This window comes from Balaenoptera acutorostrata, chromosome 6 (genome assembly GCF_949987535.1).
Source record: "Balaenoptera acutorostrata chromosome 6, mBalAcu1.1, whole genome shotgun sequence".
Classification (NCBI taxonomy): Eukaryota; Metazoa; Chordata; class Mammalia; order Artiodactyla; family Balaenopteridae; genus Balaenoptera; species Balaenoptera acutorostrata.
Window position 1 is genome coordinate 81,074,226 of NC_080069.1, and position 21,055 is coordinate 81,095,280.

General features: G+C 36.2%; 1 protein-coding gene across 9 annotated transcripts in view; it reads left to right on the plus strand.

Moving 5' to 3' along the window:
* Positions 1-21,055, plus strand: part of PCSK5 (proprotein convertase subtilisin/kexin type 5) — a 475,211-nt gene that overhangs the window by 148,178 nt on the left and 305,978 nt on the right. For all 9 annotated transcript variants that reach the window (XM_057548456.1, XM_057548455.1, XM_057548453.1 and 6 more), the window contains exon 6: positions 18,626-18,714. In XM_057548456.1, coding sequence (XP_057404439.1) covers positions 18,626-18,714 — 89 coding nt within the window. The remainder of the gene's footprint in view (positions 1-18,625; positions 18,715-21,055) is intronic.

Here is a 21,055-nt window from a genome sequence, read left to right on the forward strand (position 1 = left end):
ATTAACCTTTGATTTAGGTTTTCTTTTTCTTTCAGATATTATGTGCTGGCCTTTCTTTAAATAAGGAGGTAAATCAAGTAGTATAGCCTAAAACAAATGTTTTCACAGAGTAATTTTAGTATGAAAAGGTGAAAATGGGCCATGCACAAATACTACTGATTAATGGAACTTTTGAGATAATTCCTTTAGATATTTGAAATCTAGTGAAAATCAATCTCCCTCTCTCTCTGTCTCATTACACATAAATATTTTCTTATTGTATTCTCATTTATTAACTACAATCTTAAAAATTAAGGTTAAACTTCTTAAATATTTAGCATAACTTGAAAAGATGCAAATCAAATAATTGGACCAACTTAAGGAACAACTTCAGATTTAGAATTTAGCTGAAAATTAGAAATAATAATCATACATGAGTTCTTCATACTCAAAAAATAACAGTGCTTGAGGTCATACATTTCCATATATATTTATCTTTTACCAGTATGAGGAGATTAGAATTAACCTAGAGATGGGAAATAGACAAAGTGATATTTTTGAATGGGGAATACAAGCTGGAATTAGGGAAGGGTGTCTGAGCAGAACGACTGTGAATGTGAAAGTCTGACATGGGGAAACACACTAAATGGTTGTAGGAATAACTTAGGACAAGTCTTTTTGCCACTGGGAGACTTAATTGTCTCCTATATATAAAATGGGGGCAAAAATAGCTTCTTGCAGTTTTCTGTGAGAATTACAGATAACGCATTCTGAATGTTCAGGGTACTATAGGCCCTACTGGCCTATGTAACACCGCAGGGCGTTAGCGCTACTTTAGCAGTTTTGTCACCAGGAATGCCTAGCGACATAGCTGCAAGTGAAATGAATCATTGACACTTTTCCTCCTGTTATTTCTCTGGGGGAAATCGTTTCTACTCAGTTGGAATATTTAAATTCTAAATGTGCAAACAGTGGAAGTGGTATCTGGATTTTGGTGGAGCCGGGGAGGGTGCGAGTCTGAAATTCTCTTGGAAAAGCTAAATGGATCCCAGAGCTTAGGGAGATCATCTCCACTCTGTAACAATTGGTTGTTTCAAGGGTCTTTTCAAAGTCAGATTTTCATAGTCGAGTTTCAAAAAATTGAATATTCCTTCTGAATTTCTTCAAGAAAACTGATCAGAGTCGACCTGTTCTCTGGAAATTACATTTCTTTCCTCACGCGTTTGCTAGGAGGAAATAGAAGAAGAGGAACATGATCGTAAATTTTGAAAGGAGTTCTTAAGTTTACTTGATTGCTCTAAGGTTTTCTTGATTTTAAAAAAGCCCTTAAAAACTCATTTAATTTTGCATTTTATTATATGATTTATTTATTGGATTTATAGCAATCTGTCCTTCAAAGAATGACCCAAAAACCTTATGTGAATACAATAATTATTGTGATTATGAAAAGAATTACAACAATAAAGCAGTGGTGAACACACATCTCCGTGTGTTCCTGAGATTACAATATGCTCTCCATCCCAATGCAAGAGGAAAGTTTTAAAACAGTGATCATTTCAACATTCTTGTTCAAAAATTTGATCTACCTTGTTTTCACCAGTTGGTGACTGGTTTCCATGGAAATGGAAATGGAATAAGCATTCCTCATTTTAGATTCTCAGCTGCCCCATGCCAACTGAGAGCTGTAAATGCCATTTGGTTAACAGCAAGGATCCAGAATTCTTCCATTTTAAAGTGGCAGAGGGAGAGGAAAAGAAAATGTTTGCCAAGTCATTTTGCTTTTCTCCTTTTGAAAAGGACACAGTTTTATGATTGTCCGAGCTATTGACTGATGGTTATCAAACACATACTATGTCCAACAGTACCTCTTCTGACTAATCAGTTTAAATCTCTTTTCCACCCTTCACAAAGTTCGTTACCTCACTGAGATTTAGCTAGCCTGTGATTGCCTTCCTGGTTGTCTACCGGCTGTCCCAATGATGGTCGCTGAACAGGAAAGTGGTCAAAATGTTGGAAGGAGACAGTTTGGTGATCTCAATGATCTGAGACTTGAAGGGAAAAAAAACAATCTATTGAAAAAAGGAGTGCATGGGGGGCATGTTGGAAAATGATCACTCTTGAGAGAATGTTAGTTAATTTTGCCATAAAGATTTCCAATTTCTGAGATTGTCGCCTCTAACTACTACATTTTCTAGAACTGTTACATAGGGAAGATAATGAAGAATACTATAAATAAATGCTTTAACCCGAAATATTTGTCTCAATATAGTTGTTTTCTTTTATCCTGTTTTTTGGAGTCGGAAAAGTTGAATCAATCTGAATGCTAGAATAAAACGTTAGTAGCATTAACACATAATGTTTTCTTTTATATTCTAAGATGTTTAGATACTAGGGCAACAAAGGATGAGTCTCTTGTTCTTAAATATCACCCAGTGCGGTTCTATGAACACACTTCTCTTGGGACATAAAGAGTTTCTCTGTGTCGCAATGTCTAACTTTAATAAAGAAAACCAGGCGTAATGACATCCAGCCACGGGCCTCCCCTGTGTCTGTAAGTGTGGTCTCACACCTAGCCAAAGCAAGTAATGTGTCAACTAAGGAAAAAAGAGCCTTATACCAGACTTAAGAAACTGCATGACTCCTTCAAAGGAAATCTTACTGATGCTGATCATGCGATTTCGGGCCTGACATTTTCTATTATCACATTGTATTCATGGGGGAATATCCTTCTCATGATTGTTTCGGTGTAAACAGCTTGTGCATTCCAGTGACTTGAGAAAAAAGCATTTAGGATATGGAAAGGGACTTGCATAGAATATACAGTGAAGGTCAAGATAACAAGCCAATTCTGGATGTGGCAGGGACTCAAATTCTGTGACTGCTTCTGAACTCTCAAGAGAGGGGAGCAAGTTCCTTATTCTCTCACTTAATCTACAGTCTTCCCAGTTTGGAGAAGCAGTGCATAAGGGACTCATTATTGGGATAAATGGGTGTTGGGAGGAGAAAACATTAGAAATGAATCCACTTAAATTGGGGCCAGAGTCTTATAATGAACGATGCAAATGGTGTTTTATTTTAAACAATAAAACTAAAATGATGAAAATACATGTAGTTTATTATCTAACAGAACATGCAGCTATAGCCATTCTTACATCAAACAAAAATGAATCATGTTTACAGTTGTAGTTTTTATGTAATATTATGAAATTTGAATTTTAGTAGAGTCATAAACAGACTCAGTTTATAAAAATCTTTATCGGTTTTTCTAAGGGCCATTTGGAATCATTTTATTGACAAATCATTCTCATTTAAAGCCACTGTCACGTCGCCTGACTTGTTACATTTTCACTAAATCTCGCTCTTCTGTATCCTCTTTCAACAAAAGCTTTCAGAATGATTAAAGCTGTTCTCAAATATTATTTTCATTGATTGTATGAAATCCTGTGTCTTTTGAAAGTTCATTAGGCAGTTGATTTGCTTGATTTGCCTTGTATTGTTTGCACTTTATGTTTACGCAGAGATAAAAAGTTCTAACACTGAAAAGGACGGGGATGCTTGAGTCGGCAGTAATTTTATTAGTGGTAGGATCATTCGTGAATATCTTTTGTACTCTCTTAGTTAGGAAACCTAATCATTATGGTACCCTGTTAAAAAGAACCTGTGGGGCTTCCCTGGTGGCACAGTGGTTGAGAATCTGCCTGCCAATGCAGGGGACACGGGTTCGAGCCCTGGTCTGGGAAGATCCCACATGCCACGGAGCAACTAGGCCCGTGAGCCACAGCTACTGAGCCTGTGCGTCTGGAGCCTGTGCTCCGCAATGGGAGAGGCCGCGATAGTGAGAGGCCCGCGCACCACGATGAAGAGTGGCCCCCGCTCGCCACAACTAGAGAAAGCCCTCGCACAGAAACGAAGACCCAACACAGCCAAAAATAAATAAATAAATAAATAAATAATAAAAATAAAGGAATTCCTTTAAAAAAAAAAAAAAAAAAAAAAAAGAACCTGTGGGCAGTAATCCAAATAGCTTCAAAGGTGCACTTCTGAGCATTCCTCTCAGGAAAAGTCTCAAGTCATCATGACTTTATTTGGCCCTGCTGAGTATGTGTGTGCCTGAAGACGGCTGCATGTTTTTCTATAAGTTGATTGTGCATTTGCTGTTGTGGAAACACTAGGACTTGGTGTCAGGAGATCTGGGTTCAAGTTCTTTTGCAGTAAACTGGCTGTATTTCCTTGGTGAAGTCACTTAGCCCATAAGAATCTCCATTCCCTTTCCTATAACACGGGGATGAAAGTACATGCAGCGCAAGATTATTGGAGACATCAAATTAAATTAAATGTGAGAAGCTAGGTGAGATTATCTGGCAAATAATAAATAAGTGAACCTTATTACCTTCATTGATTTGATGTGTAAACTGCAAATTGTATTAAGCATTTTTTCAAATGGAAATGATACCAGTGGATATGAGTGATACATAATAGTTGTTGGGATGATGTATTTACATGAAAAGATATTCAGTATTAATATCAAATCATAGGAAGTGGAGGTAGAAAAGGTAGAAACATGTGTTTTTTGGTTCCCCAAAAGACATAAATGGTTATGACTGTATTTACCCTTCATGCCTAGAAACCAGAGATTAGCAAACTGTACAATATAGGTAAATCTGCCCAGTGACTCTCTAGCTAAGAACCGTATTTACGTTTTCAAAAGGTTTTTTTAAAAAAAGGAATATGTGACAGAGACTGTATGTGGCCCTATAAAGCCTGAAATATTTACTGTTTGGCCCATTACAGAAAATGTTTGCCAACCCCTGCTCATAAACTCATGCAAATACCATCATAATAAAGATCCATCCCTTATGTTACTTCTAAATGAAATGCGATTTCTGTGTTAAAATGCTGAGTTGATAATTAGGGATTACGGTAAATTATATGTTTTGGAGGAAGGCATTCCTTAATCGTTGGTTTCATACTTCCATAATGTTGAGAACCTTCCAGTGTGTGAGGAAATGGCTCTGATGAACTCTGCAGAGAGAACCAGAAAGAGCTATCAAGAAATGGAAAGGCTGGCAGTTGCTTGGTGGAGCTGAGCTGAAATGATGATAGCCCAGTGAATATAAGGTGTTCAAGTTACTAATCTATACTTTAGGACCTCTTTCTCAGAGTGCAAAGGGACCCTGGGACCAAGCGCCACCCAACTTCTCAGACCCTAGAGCCACAGTTTATCTACTGTATTGCAGACAAATAGGATTAGGTAATAGTCACCTATTTTAGATCATTATTCCCTGCAAAGTACAACTCAAGTCTTTAGAAGTGTTCTGACAGTTCATTTATGATATGGAAGCAGTCTCAAGCAAAGAGAAGTCAAACAGTTATAAGATCACTGTTCTCCATCAGTCAACTGTTAACAGATCTTGAGAAAAACAGATATTGTTAGGCCATTTCATGGTGTATAGGTACTGAATGGTATCTTTACCTGAATATTTTAGCAAAAGCAAATAGAAGCAGTACTTTAAATAGTTTACTGCCAAATGAACATAGGCTTGTGAATTACTGCTTATTATTCAGGATTTCCAGGCCAATGGAATTCATTGAAAATACATTATATCATGTCTATTTTTCTCACTATTTGAATCCTTAGTGACTAATACATTCCACAGGATGTGTTAGGTACTCAATAAATATTTGCTGAATGAATGACTCAGAAAAGTTAATTAATTATGGACCAGAACATGGGAGTAGTCTCATTACATACACTTAACTAGGTCATTATAATATTCATAAAATGAGAATTTACCTATGTACAGGAGCACAGGTAAAATTGAAACATTGATTGTCTATGTAGGGTACATTCTAGCATCCTGGTCTCTTGTTTTTGCTACTTTAGAATTATTTCTATGAGGTGGTTTACAGTATACATTTGGAGAAGAGAAATATGTATGGAAAGAAATAGACCACAAAAATCAAAATTATAATTTGATACAGGTCATTATTTCTTTCATTATCTTTATAGATCTTTTTCTGGTCTCTTGGCATACACATTCAGTTATATACCTCATATTTCATGCTTTCATGAGTTCTAATTATGAAATTTTCTTTTAATTATGAGGATGAGAAATTACAGGAAAAATCAGCTCAGGTGTAAGGAGGAGAAAGTTGTTTAGGCTGCATACCAAGCATTTTCGTAAACACCAACCCCAAGTCAGAACTCTTGGAGCAGAAATTCCTGTAACACTTTGTACATAAACCTTGATTAGTGTGTACCTCAATACTTGGTAATTATTTGCATAGATCTTACAACACCCCTGTCAGTGATCTTAGGTTCAATTGGTCAGTTGAACTCATAGAACTCATTAGGCCACAAGTGGTAATTAGATGGGTAGAAATATAATGTACTAGTAAGGCAATATCAGCTGTATTTCTTCAGGAAGAATGCTCACCAGTTCCAGGACTATTTTCTACTCTTCCCCTGTCTCCCACCGTGACCCAAGTGATACCTCATATGTGCTAGAAAGAAAGGTGTGAGAGTCCCTTTGCCCTAGAAACCCCATGCTCCTAGGAACAATATTTCTTGCAAATGCCTATGAATAGAGCTTCCAGGGCCTCACAAGGAAGGGCACACTCAATTTCCAGGGTCCACTCTCAGAAGCCCAAAACCAAGACTCCTCACCATGTGTTTATTGTTCTGGCCACAGACCTCCCTGTTCATGGTCACTCACCAACCAACTTTCATTTTTTTACCATAAGCAGTGTTGCTTGGTAGCTGACATTCCACCTTTTTCAGATACCAAGGGAAACAGAGCTAGAAAGTTAAAATCACAGTATTTTTTCCATAGGTAAGGAAGTAAGCTTTTGTTATCCTTGACTTAGAATCTTCCCCACCAAGACTGTGAGCACCACAACTTTGGATAATTCAGCTCTGTATGCCCCTTGCTTAGAAGAGGCCTAGGACATAGGATGTGAATTATCTGGACTTGAGAAAGTGAGGAGGGACGGATGGAGGGAGGGAGGAAAGAAGGGCTGGAAGGGATTAATATTGTTAACTAAAATATTTCTGGGTAAGTACTTTAATAATTTTCAAAAAAATAACAGCATTCCTGACAGAGTTCATTGCTTACTTAAAAAGAAAGTGTTGTATTTCTTTTTAAAAAAAATATCTTTATTGGAGTATAATTGCTTTACAATGTTGTGTTAGTTTCTGCTGTACAACAAAATGAATCAGCTATACGTATACATATATCCCCATATCCCCTCCCTCTTGCATCTCCCTCCCACACTCCCTATCCCACCCCTCTAGGTGGTCACAAAGCACTGAGCTTATCTCCCTGTGCTATGCGGCTGCTTCCCACTAGCTATCTGTTTTACATTTGGTAGTGTATATATGTCAGTGCTACTCTCTCACTTCATCCCAGCTTCCCCTTCCCTCTCCCCGTGACCTCAAGTCCATTCTCTACATCTGCGTCTTTATTCCTGCCCTGCCACTAGGTTCATCAGTACCATGTTTTTAGATTCCATATATGTGTGTTGACATACGGTATTTGTTTTTCTCTTTCTGACTTACTTCACTCTGTATGACAGTCTCTAGGTCCATCCACCTCATTACAAATAACTCAGTTTCATTCCTTTTTATGGCTGAGTAATATTCCATTGTATATATGTGTCACATCTTCTTTATCCATTCATCTGTCGATGGACATTTAGGTTGCTTCCATGTCCTGACCATTGTAAATAGTGCTGCAATGAACATTGTAGTACATATATCTTTTGGAATTATGGTTTTCTCAGGGTATATGCCCAGTAGTGAGATTGCTGGGTCATATGGTAGTTCTATTTTTAGTTTTTTAAGGAACCTCCATACTGTTCTCCATAGTGGCTGTATCAATTTACATTCCCACCAACAGTGCAAGAGGGTTCCCTTTTCTCCACACCCTCTCCATCATATATTGTTTGTAGATTTTTTGATGATGGACATTCTGACCAGTGTGAGGTGATACCTCATTGTAGCTTTAATTTGCATTTCTCTAATGATTAGTGATGTTGAGAATCCTTTCATGTGTTTGTTGGCAATCTGTATATCTTCTTTGGAAAAATGTCTATTTAGGTCTTCTGCCCATTTTTGGATTGGGTTGTTTGGTTTTTTTTGATATTGAGCTGAATGAGCTGCTTGTGTATTTTGGAGATTAATCCTTTGTCAGTTGCTTTGTTGGCAAATATTTTCTCCCATTCTGAGGGTTGTCTTTTCATCTGTTTATGGTTTCCTTTGCTGTGCAAAAGCTTTTAAGTTTCATTAGGTCCCATTTGTTTATTTTTGGTTTTATTTCCATTATTCTAGGAGGTGGGTCAAAAAAGATCTTGCTGTGATTTATGTCCTAGAGTGTTCTGCCTATGTTTTCCTCTAAGAGTTTTATAGTGTCTGGCCTTGCATTTAGGTCTTAAATCCATTTAGAGTTTATTTTTGTGTATGGTGTTGGGAAGTGTTCTAATTTCATTCTTTTACGTGTAGCTCTCCAGTTTTTCCCAGCACCGCTTATTGAAGGGGCTGTCTCTTCTCCATTGTATATTCTTGCCTCCTTTGTTAAAGATAAGGTACATGCGTGGGTTTATCTCTGGGCTTTCTATCCTTTTCCATTGATCTATATTTCTGTTTCTATGCCAGTACAGAAAGTGTTATATTTCTTTGTTCTGGAATTGTAGGTAGTAATTATCCTAACAAAGCAGACAGATGTCCAGTGGAAAAGGTGGGCATCATGTTGTCCCTCCAGTTCCAGGGAAGAGTCGGATCCTCCGGATCCACATTTAATGAACTTTTAAGAGAAAACACTTGACTCCCAGCTCACTAAAAACACACCTAAAAAGAATCAGCAGGAATGACTAATTTCTGAATATTCATAGTCAAGAGGTAAAGGAGACAATTTCTCAGGCCTACATGGGTGGTGGAATATGAGATCAGGCTGTTCCCAAAGCTCTAACTACATGGAGTAAAAATCAGTAGGTCTAAGTTTCAAAGACTGAACAGAACACTCTGATAAGAGGTTAGGGAGCTGGAAGAGCAGGGTGGTGGGCTCTTAATAGACCCAGTGGGGAAGGAATAGCATCATGGAATCACTAGGGGATATAGACAGGCATGGGCGATCTGAATTCATAGAAATAAGCTCAAGTAACACGTAGAAAACTAATCATTAAAGCAAAAAGAGGAACCGAAAAGCATGGTGGGGTAAATTTAGAGTATTAACCAGGGAGCCAAGAAAAAGGACCTCATTTCATCATCATGATTAATATATTTCATCAAAGGGATCTCTCATACCCTAGTGCCTTGACACTGTTGTTGATCCGTAAGACAAGGGTAGGAAGAGAGGTAAGCTGGTTACTGTCTTGGTCAGGACTATATACATAACACATGTACATAAATGCCTGCCATGGGCTTTTTTTTTTTAATTGAAGTATAGTTGATTTACAGTGTTATGTTAGTTTCAGGTGCACAGCAAAGTGACTCAGATATATATATACATACTAGTTTTTATTCCATGTAGTTAGAGCTTTGGGAACAGCCTGATCTCATTTTCTACCACAGTGAAGGCCTGAGAAATTGTCTCCCTTACCCCTTGATTCTTCTTCAGATTCTTTTCCTTTATAGGTTATTACAAAATATTGAGTATAGTTCCCTTTGCTATACAATAGGTGTTTGTTGGTTATCTCTTTTATATATAGTAGTGTGTATATGTTAACCTGCTGTGGGTTTTACTGTACTTCATCATTCCATGCAACATTATATTTGGGAAAGCAAAAGAAGTGAGGTAAAGAACTAGGTTTTCTGATAAATCAAGCTATTTATTCTTTCCTTTAAACGTGGGCTAGCATAGTTAACAATGAATTCATTTAATGGTGAATAAGTCGTTTTCCTGGGCTGGGGAGGTTAAGGAAGAGGGAAAATGGCAGATGTGAGAAAACACTTCTAAAGCAGTTTGACCACTTGAGATTTATTTATTTTATTGTCAATATTTTGTGTTCTGACTGAAATATTCTTTTTGAATTACAACCAACATTATAAATAACTATACAAATTCTTCAAACCTACAATAATTTTTAAACTTAAAAAGAAGTAATCATAAACTCACAGAGAGTTTCAGAAATAGTAGAGGTCCCCCATATCCTTCACCTAAATTCTCCCAATGGTAACAACATATGTAATTATAGTAAAATATCAAAACTAGGAAATTGACATTAATGCAATTTACACACCTTATTCAGATTTCACCAGTTTTTACATGCACTCATGTTTGTGGGTATATGTATGTGTATGTCAAAGTAACAATACTTTTAACCCTCCAAAAGAAATATTCTTCAGCTTTTTTTTAAAACTTACTAGTCATTTACATATGATATTATCTGATGCTAATTCTTAGTAGTATTCTATTGCTACCTAATACTCTAATACTATAATATATTTTTTCGTTTTCTTTCCTTGCCTGCAGTGTATCTGTTAGACTTTGGAGCAGTTGATGAATGCTAACTTTTATTAATTTCTTTAAATATTGTATATATTACTCCTGAGGGCCAAAAAGAGGATTCACAATGTGTATTGCTAAGTATAGAAACTGTCATAGTTTAAGTTCATGTTTAAAGTTCTTTCAGTATTAGGCTATCAAAAGGTCTGTGACTATAATCTTATTTTATGTATCTGTTTGTCATTGTCTTAGTTCAGACTACTCTAACAGAATACTATAGACTGGGTGGCTTAAACAACAAATATTTATTTTTCACAATTCTGGAGGCTGGGAAGTCTAATATCAAGGTATTGGCAGATTTGGTTTTCGGCTTGTAGATGGCTGCCTTCTTACATGGCAAAGAGAGGGAAGGGAAGCAAGCGCTCTTGTATCTCTTCTAATAAGGGCACTCATCCCATCATGATGGTACCACTCTCATCACTTAATTACCTCCCCAAGGCCTCATCTCCAAATATCATCACATTGGGATTAGGGTTTCAACATGTGACTTAATTAGGGGTGGGGCAGACAGAAACATTCAGTCCATAGTAGTTTTTTATTTTTTAAATTTATTTATTTATTTATGGCTGTGTTGGGTCTTCGCTTCTGTGCGAGGGCTTTCTCTAGTTGTGGCAAGCGGGGGCCACTCTTCATCGCGGTGCGCGGGCCTCTCACTATCGCGGCCTCTCTTGTTGCAGAGCACAGGCTCCAGACGCGCAGGCTCAGCAATTGTGGCTCACGGGCCCAGTTGCCCCACGGCATGTGGGATCCTCCCAGACCAGGGCTCGAACCCGTGTCCCCTGCATTAGCAGGCAGATTCTCAACCACTGCGCCACCAGGGAAGCCCCATAGTAGTTATTTTGAATGAGTTTCCCTAGTATATTTTGAGTTTCTTTCTAGTATAATAAAAAAAATTAATATCATTGAAGCCTCAAGGACTATGTATAATTGTAGTCACATCAGAAGCTATTGTCTTAATTGTCTCACAAAAACTAATCACCAAAAAGTGGCCTGTGTGATTTTTTTTTTCTTCTTAAAATTTTTAATTTACCTTTTTAAAAAAATATATTTCTTAAGCTTTTTGCTGAAGACAGGGTGAAAATCCATTTTCAGCTATTTTCCATTCTTCTTAAGTTTTTTAAGATTCCCAACATTTCCTCCTTATAACTCAAGTTGAATAAATTATCATGGGGATTCTATAAAAGATATTGTCAAATATGCTGTCATCAATAGTAATGAGGAAATAAAGTTGCCTCTGCCTCACAAAATAAGTAGGGTAGCAGGCAAAGAAGTCAGGAAATCTTGGCAATCATTCAAAGACTTAGGAATGTGGGCCCTTGTGAGTCTTGCTGGAAGAGTGAAAAGCCTTTAGAAAAGGACCCAGGAGACCCAGATCTAGTCTTTGCCCTGTCACAGTTTATACCTTCCAATCACTGTCTTACTGACTAAATTTTCTCACTTGTAAAGTAAGAGAAGTAATGTCTGTTTTGCTTACATCACGGGGTTGAAGTGAGAATCAGATGAGGTTAAAATACTTTGAGAAGTGGAGAGTATGATATAAAGTGGTAATATTATCAAGAACAACACAAGCAGTCAGAAACAGCCGCTCTGAGTGATATATTGGAGAACACCTCAAACACATCACTATTTCTTGCTCCCCTCTCCCCTTCTAAGGGGGCTTTTGAAGTAGACTCAGATGGAAGGTTTTCACTCAGATTCAAACAGAATCAAAACATGCCAAGGAGAATGGGCACATCAGATGTCAGAAGGGAATAGAAACAGTGAGAGGGGGAGCCAGAATCCACGAACAGCTGAAGATGTTTGTTCCAAGAAAGAAATGAAATAGAAAGTAGTCTTTCTCCAACTTGCCATTGCTTGATTCCATACAAGTATAAGTTTGACTTTCAAGCAATGTCGTGATAACTAACAGGAGACCTCTTGCGTGTGTCCTGATGTCTCTGGTTCATTGCTGAGCTCATTCACATCTTGTTTTTAGATGCATGGTAAATCTCAAATGAGTTAATATTTCCATCCCCACTAACTCATGTGAAATAAAAAGAAGTTCACAAAGCAGTGTGACTAGAGGACTGGGAGAAAGCAAACGAAGGAGTAAAGGCGGTATTTTACTACCTAGCAAGATTTAGTAGACCTCACAAATTTATACACTAGACTAACTTCACCTAACTTGTTTGTGTTCACAATATTATAGAAATGAGTTAACAGGCATTCTCTGATCTGATTTGCCATCTTTTCAACCGGATAGCCAAGGTAAAACTTGTTGAGACCTGTAATTGCAGTGGCTTCTTGTTGGGAATAGGTAATGTAGCAGATGACAAAAAAAAAATTTTTTTTTCTGAGGAAGAAAAAGCCATCGGACAAAGACAGACATGATTTTTAAATCAAAATGCTCTTTAGGCCAAATGGTTTATTCAAAAATTATATAATACAATGTTTTACACTTACTAGGGGCCCTGGCAGCAATGCCCTTAAGAGATTCAGAGAAGTGATGCATTTTTAAGTCCTAGTTTGTCTACATGTGCTTTATTTTAGATGATGTCCAATTTAAGTCACTGGTTTATATATCCTTATAATTTACATAATTGGGTTATCTTCTAGAAGTCTCAGAAAATATGTGTCTTAGTAATATTGTGAACATATGCAAGAAAGCTAAACAGGTGACTCATTTCCAAGGGACATTACATGGGACGTGGCTAGTAAAGTTCGCATTTAGGTGCGTGTGGGTCAGAACATAATCTAATGAGTATATTGTTTTCTGGACTAAAATCTACTAAAATTTTCTTCTTATGCTGAAAATACTTTACATGCTCATAATCTGTCATCTCTGAAGAAAAATACAACTGAAAAACAGACTTTTGTCTGTTTTGTGACTTTCATATTTATTGACATCATGAGTACACTTTTTGCTGACCACCCTTTGTTCTTTGGGAGAAGGAAGAAATTGAATCATGTTCACGTACTTGAATAGGTCATGGTGATACCCATTGTTCTATGATCTATTTAAAATCCATGTCAAGACAGAGTCCAACTAGGATATAAAAATAAAAAAGATGACTAGTACTTTACTTGGAGTAATGATCATTGTCATCTGAAGAGTGGGCTGTTTAAGTGTAGTTGAGCTGGCAGTTTGGACCCTCAATTACAGTATGCTGCAATATATGATTTAACTGATATTTAAAATATATGTGTCAACAGTAGAGTATAACTTCCTTGTCTCCCCAAAATAGTCCATATATTATGATGTAGAGCCCTGTACAGAAATCTTTGCAAGAAATGTTTTTATAAACAAAATAGTCACTCTGTTCTTCACTTACAAACATTCACTCTACATTAATGATGCACATAATATGTGCAAGGCTTTACTGCATTTTAGAAATACAGAACCATGTTACTTCTGTTTTTTAGTAATATGGTAGAACAGATATTCAATTAAATCTCTCCTACCACAGTATATCTAAAACTCATGGGAAAATATTAAAGAACTTTTCAGTGCATGGTTGAGCTAATGGGTTACCAGAGTCTTTCTCTGAGAAAGTGCAAATTTATCAACTACGTGGGCAACAGATGGACACTAGGCATTTCCCAGGGTGAGCAACCAATCCCAGCCAGACTGGAGATGGATTTTTAAAAGTCCAGAGATGGCAGGAGACAAGGTCTTGGTCCAAAGGGTGAGAGAAGCTTTCTGCATAAAATGGAACCCCTGAGGTACTATCTTCAGTGCAATAACTATAGAAAAAGAAAACCTACACAGAGAGACAGAGGATGTATTTGACTTTCTCTCCCTGGGTGATAGATAGGGCAAGAGGATAAATAAATAACTACCTTGGAGAATAACTAACTTCTCTTGTGGAATTTGCACCTATAATTCATATTACTTGTATGGCCCACATTTTTAATTTGGTGGAACAGGTCTTGGTTGGTGTAGCCCAAAATATGTGTTAGAAGTGAATTTAAATCTTCTTTAAAACAATGAGTTTTCCATACCATCCTCAAGGAGTTCACAAAGATAAAAGCCTAAACAACATGATCTCCTAATTTGACAATTCACCAACTACATGGGGGAAACATCACCATGAAAACAAGCCAGTAGAAAAAAAGAAGAGCAGAATTAGATTCACCTATTTAGAATTATTATATATAATTCATATGCATCAAGAAATAAATATTGAAAAGCATTTTTAAGAAAAATTGACTATCCAAATTAGCTGAGTGGACTTGACAAAAGAACTTTAAAAAGTAAAACATATAAATAACTGAAAAGAAGAATGCAATGAATGGACTAAATAGCAGGTTGGTCATGGCCGAAGATAGGATAAGTGAAGTATAGGACTGAGCAGGTTACACAGAACACAGCTGAGAGAGAGGATGGGGGAAGCCTGAAGGTGAGATTGAAGATTAAGATAGCGTGCAAAGGTCTAATATATGCTTAACGGGGATTCTGATAGGAGGAACCATAGAATGATGTAAAAGCAGTGCATCAAGGTACTAGCTTACAAAGGTACTAGCTAAGACTTCTGAAGATTTAAATATTAAACTACAGGCTTAGGAATTCCAAGAAAGAATTTTTAAAAATACATACATACAAAATCTTCATGAACCTGCAGAATAGAAAAGACAAAGATCTGAAAAGCATCCAGAGAGAACTAGATTGCCAGATGGCTGATTTCTCACCAGAAACGATGGAAGCTAAAAATTGGTGGAATGGCATCTTTGAAGTGCTGTTAGTCTAGGATTGTATATCCAGCGAAATTAGTTTTTAAGAACAATGGTAAAATAAAGTCATTTTCTGAGGCTACCAAAAGAATGTTGAATGTTCTTCAGAAAGAAATCAGTGATCCCAGAAGGAAATAAGAGCTACAAAAATAAACAGAGCAAAGAATGTAAATCTAAACAAACATTGATTGTTTAAACTAGAACAGTAATGGGTGATTTCTAGAGTTAAAAAATCCAGTGTATAACTATAATTATGGGGGGATCATGTCAAGAGGTGGATAATCAGTTAAAACATTCTAAAGTCTGCATTGTTTGGGAAAATGTGAAAAACGTATTAATAACTTTAGTGTTTGTGATCTTAGCTATCTATTATCAAATATCTAGGATAACCATTCAATAATAGAATATAACATCCAAATTAGTACAGGGAAAAAATACAGAAATGAATGTGAATATATGAATATATAGACACTGTAAATGGACTGACTCTTGAGTCAAAGACAAAGATAGCCTAGCTTCAAAAAAACATAATTATATTCTACTTATGAGGCAAACTAATATGAACACAGAATATTTGAAACTAAAAGGATCAAGTGGTTTATAATTTAAATATTAACCAGATATCTTTAATTTTTATTGCAAGAACCACAGTGTTACTACATATTCATAAACAGTTTGTTTCACTAGAAAGACTTGATAATTCCTTTCTAAATACAATAAAAATTGATAGAACTGCAAAGAACATTAACAAATCTACAGTATAATGAACAAGCTTGACATAATGGACTTATATGGAACAATTGGAGAATACACATCCTTTCAGGCACATGGAACATTTATAAAAGTTGATCATATGCTTCGCCATTTTATGAGCTCACAAAATTCAAATGATTGCTTCATAAAAACTATATTCTTTTATCATAAGGTAATCAAGTTATTGATCAATATAAAAAACATAACACCTGCATACATTTGAAAAATTTAAATCATACTTCTAAATAACCCATGGGCCAAAGAATAAACCAGAGACGAATTAAAAGCATAGGTCCTTATGATCCTGTAGAACTTGCATTAATTAATAATAGAAAAAATAATAATAATAATAATAGAGCCAATGAAGTATAAAAACAGTAGACTCATAAAGGGAATTTGACATTTGAATAAAAACCTACGCCATGAAGTAATATGCAGTAAGAGGCTAATGAAGATTCATAGTAAATAATTACTATGCTCAGGGGAAATTAGTAGTTTAGCTTGGGGCTTACAAAAATATTTTTTTTAAAAAAGAGATCATTTTTTCTGATGATTAAAGTGTATAACCAAATATCAGAGGGCAAGATAATTATGAGTACATTAAAAGTAAATAACTATGTGTGACAACCTAGAACTGCCATAAATAAGATTGTTACGTTCCAAATAAAGCATTTGGAAGTATATTTGCAACAGGTATGATGGAAAGGCGATAAGTGATTTGGGCAAAAAGCATGAAGAGGTTATTCAGAAAGCAAGAAATAGAAATAGCTAATAAATATTTGAAAAGCTGTACAACATCAAATGTAATCAGAAGGGATAAAGAGGGAAGCAACAATGAGATAATATTTTTCAAGTCTGCTTGGTAAGGATGAAAAAGATTGAAAACTCATACATAGGGGTTTACGTACACAGGGGTTCGTCCAGATTATTTTCTCTGTTCTTCATATTGTCATTCAACTTGGCTTATGGCCTGTCTTTTTTTGTCATGAATTAAAATTTGGTGTTTTGTAGTACTATTTATCAGTCTTGCAGTTTTTATGAGGTTCGGTTATACTACTTTTATCTTCTGTTGACAATGTGACAGTATATCCTGTACTCTTTGATCCAGTAATTCCACTTCTAGAAATTTGTCCCAAGGTATATAAAATTTTGTATATACAAAACTGTTCTTTGTAGCCTCATTAATACTAGTGAAAAAATGGGTAAATTTCCAGAAATAAAGATTATGATGCGCGTGTGTATGTGTGTGTGTGTGTATATATATATATACACACACACACACACATATATAGGTATATGTATATAGGTATATGCCATTTCTATATAAATATAAAAGATTATATAAGAATAATAGTAACCATTTAAATGATAAAGGTTAATTTTTACATAAAAAGAGATGCATGATATTACTAAGTGGAAAAAACAGGATATATCTCTTTTGTATAAACTGGTGTGTACCTATCAGTTGTAAGCAACTACTTGTTTATAGTTGCACAGACAGTAGTTATATCTCATGATGAGTGTGTAGAATATGCTGTAAAATAAAAAGTACCAGAACAGAATTTGGGGTCCTGAGTTTTAGTCACTGTTGGGCTGTTTTTGACAGATCTCTTTACATCTCAGGGCCTCCTTAAGTGCCCTCATCTCTAAAAATGTGGGAAGGGAGGTGAGCATTGACTTCATTAGCATAGAAATACATCACACTGGTTGTCACGTTCCCCTCCTGCATCCAGGGCAAGCATTAGTCGTCAGTCCTCGCCTTCTTTCTCTGGGCTCAGCCATGCCTTAGAATTGTTCTCAGCACACACCGTATTACGCCACCATTTCTAAACAGATTGTCCTTTGCACTTGACGCTTCTTTGCCATCCTTGGATAAGATCTTAGAAGTCCTTTCAGCTAAATGATTTTTCTGATTAAAGAACTAAGTTATTGTGGTGAGAGATAACAAGGAATATCTTTCAGAAAAATTTTGTACTTTTCTGGCAGCCACATCTTTAAAAAGCAGTAAAAAGGTGAACACAAACAGGTAAAATAGGTTTTGATAATATATTTTATTAAGTACAATATATCAACATGTAATTGACATAAAATAACTACTAAGGCATTATTTTATGTTGTCTTTTCACATAAGATCTTTGAAATCCAGTGTGTATTTACAGCAATCCCATCTTAGATGATGAATTTTCTTTGGAGATCCTTGATGTATATTTTAATTTCCTGTTTAAAAAGTAGTTTCTCATACCCACATTCTTAAATTTTCTAATAAATGAATTGAGTACTAGTTTTTAAATTTAATTAAAATTAAAAATTAAGATGTGGTCACACTAACCATATTTCAGGTACCCATTAGCCGTATGTGGCTGGTGTTTACCATATTGGACATTGAAAGTTCAGAGAATACAAAGGAACATACAACTTGATTTTAGCCTTCAAGGAGATTTTCTGTTTGGGAAAGCAAGATATCAAAAATAAGCATACAAGAATGTAATCCCAAACAGAATGTAATTAAGTGCTAAAAGTTTGCCATGGGCAGACTTAGTGCTACTTGGGTAAGAAGTTCCAGAAACATCCACAGCTTGCTATATTCTTCACCACTTTGAAGTCTGAGTGGTATCGAGGGTGTGTTGAGTTTGGGAGAATGAGGTGTCTTCCTTTAGAAAGTGTGTGTGTTCTCCCTGCAGGCACGGGACCCGCTGTGCTGGAGAAGTGGCCGCCGCGGCAAACAACTCTCACTGCACAGTTGGCATTGCTTTCAACGCCAGGATCGGAGGTATGGGAAACAGACACGAGTGGATGTAGAAACAAGCCAAGAGCTCTCACCCTAACTGGTTTTCAGAACCCTTTTCTGAACTAAAGACAGGCATATGTTTGCATAATAGAGTTCAACTACTGCTGACAGCAAAATGACCGTGTTAACCTGCGTTATTAAGCAGCCCCCCTAAAGCGTTGCAAACACAGACATTTCTTTCTTTAAATAGGCATGAGAAAAGGTTGTCCAATAACGAAGATGGGGTCATTAGCAACTATACCAAATTGTACAATTGGTGCCTGGGTCAGAAAGAACTAAGGATATAAACACCAGGCCATAATATCTCTATGGAAAGAAGCATTTTGAAATTCTGTCAAAGCAGAAAATATTTTTTTTCTTTCCCATAGGCTTTACAAAAAGTTCCTTTTAATGGTGATTAAAAAGTAAATAGTAAAATCTCCTTTTGTAGTCCCAGAGTATAGTAATACTATTACCATTAATAATTGCAGGTTATAGATATATATATATACACACACACATACACAAGCTCAAATATACATATACTTCCTACAAGGACCAACCAAAGCAGTGTAAATTCAGATATTAATAAAAGCACACTCTTACTTTCCCATTTGTAATCATCTTTTTTAGTATAGCCTGGTGCTACAGCCACACACAAATGGGAAGAAAACATTGTAAGAGATGGTGTAGATCCTACTGGCTTTGAAGGTGTTCCTCTAAGCGTCTCCTGAAGGGTTTCATAAGATGAGGCTCCTGGAACCAGGCTGACATCCTTGTTTCCAATATACTATTTGTTTCCAAATGGTAAACAGAGTTGGATGTAAAAAATAAAAAATGATAGTCCTTTCTTAGGTTAATGCAGATCTCTTATAACATGAAATAATTGGGGTATATAATGACGGTGCTAAGAAAAGGTTTTCTGAGACTGTCTTTTGTGTCAGTCGTCAGTAAATTAGACCTCTTTCTTTCCTTCATTTCACCTGGGATTCCTAGAATATGGCAGCTTATTAACCAGTAATTAGCAGTACTCTGAGAGCATCTGCTGTGTATCAAGAGCAAGGTTCATGGAGGTGTTATGGAAAGTAGACAGACATCCTCTGAAGAATCGTGAGGGTGCTGGAGGCCCCTCCACTCCTCAGGATAGTTGGATGACTACAGTGGCTGTCCAGTCAACCCTACTTGCTGTCCAGCACACACACACTCACATACACAGACACACACCCAGGTCCCGATCATTACTATTCAGTACTAACCCAGCACTTCTGACCTTGAGGGAATGAAGGGATGAACTTGTGAACTTGTGAAGTCACAGATAAACTGCTGACCTAGCTAAACAAGACCTCTAGAAAAATGAATGAATGGCAATGCCTGACAAATGTTCTTTCATCCTAAAAGCAAGAACATTCTAAATTATAAATTTAACCCCTCAGACCCAAGGCATGAAGGCTTGCAGTTAGTTAAATGAAGAAGAATTAACCTTTCATTTTTAAACTTGAGAAAATAAAATTCTTACCAATTTTTGGTCAGAAAATTAATATTATGCTCTAGATATGATTTTCTCAAGCATGTTTTCATGGACGTCACATAAATTTCATGGTGTAGAAACTGAATTCAGGTGCTGTGTAGACACTCCCGTGTTTAGACATACTGATTGGATTATTTCAGACCTCCCTGCAGTGGTAAAATAGTTGCATTTTATGCTTTTAAATAGAAGTAAGAATATGAAATATTTCATCTTTATTTGGTAAAAACCATGCAGATGAGTTGTGAATATTCATGTCAAATCAAAACAAACCAATGGCTGCTGAGGACCCAGTATGTGCAGAGCATCCTGCTGGGTATTTTCCTCCCACAAAATAAACTGCTGAAAAGCTTTCTAAGTATGCTTTACATTCCATAATTTTTAAATGGACTTGTTCAAAACCTTTGTTCTCCACATCACCTGTTTCTATACATCTCCTTTAAAAATATGCAAGTCTAGAAGAAAAGACAGTCAAGAGATACAGCAGCCAAATGCAATGTCTTTAGGGATGCTTTGGGGAAATTTAAGGTAGAGTGGGTGTTTGTTTCCCCCTTTTTTTGGAAAAAATATTAAAGGATAGAGTGTCATATCTGTTATGTAATTTAAAATGGTTTAGCCTAATATTTATATTTTTAGACGAAGAAAATGTGGCAAAATGTTAACAGTTGTTGAGTCCTGGCTATATCCGGGTTCATTGTCATATTTTCTGCTTTTCTGTGTTTGTGATTTTATAGTTAAAAGTTAAACATTTTTTTAAAAGCACAAAGAAGATATGGTTCCTTCAAGAATATTTTTATATTCCACCAGAATTCCCACCTC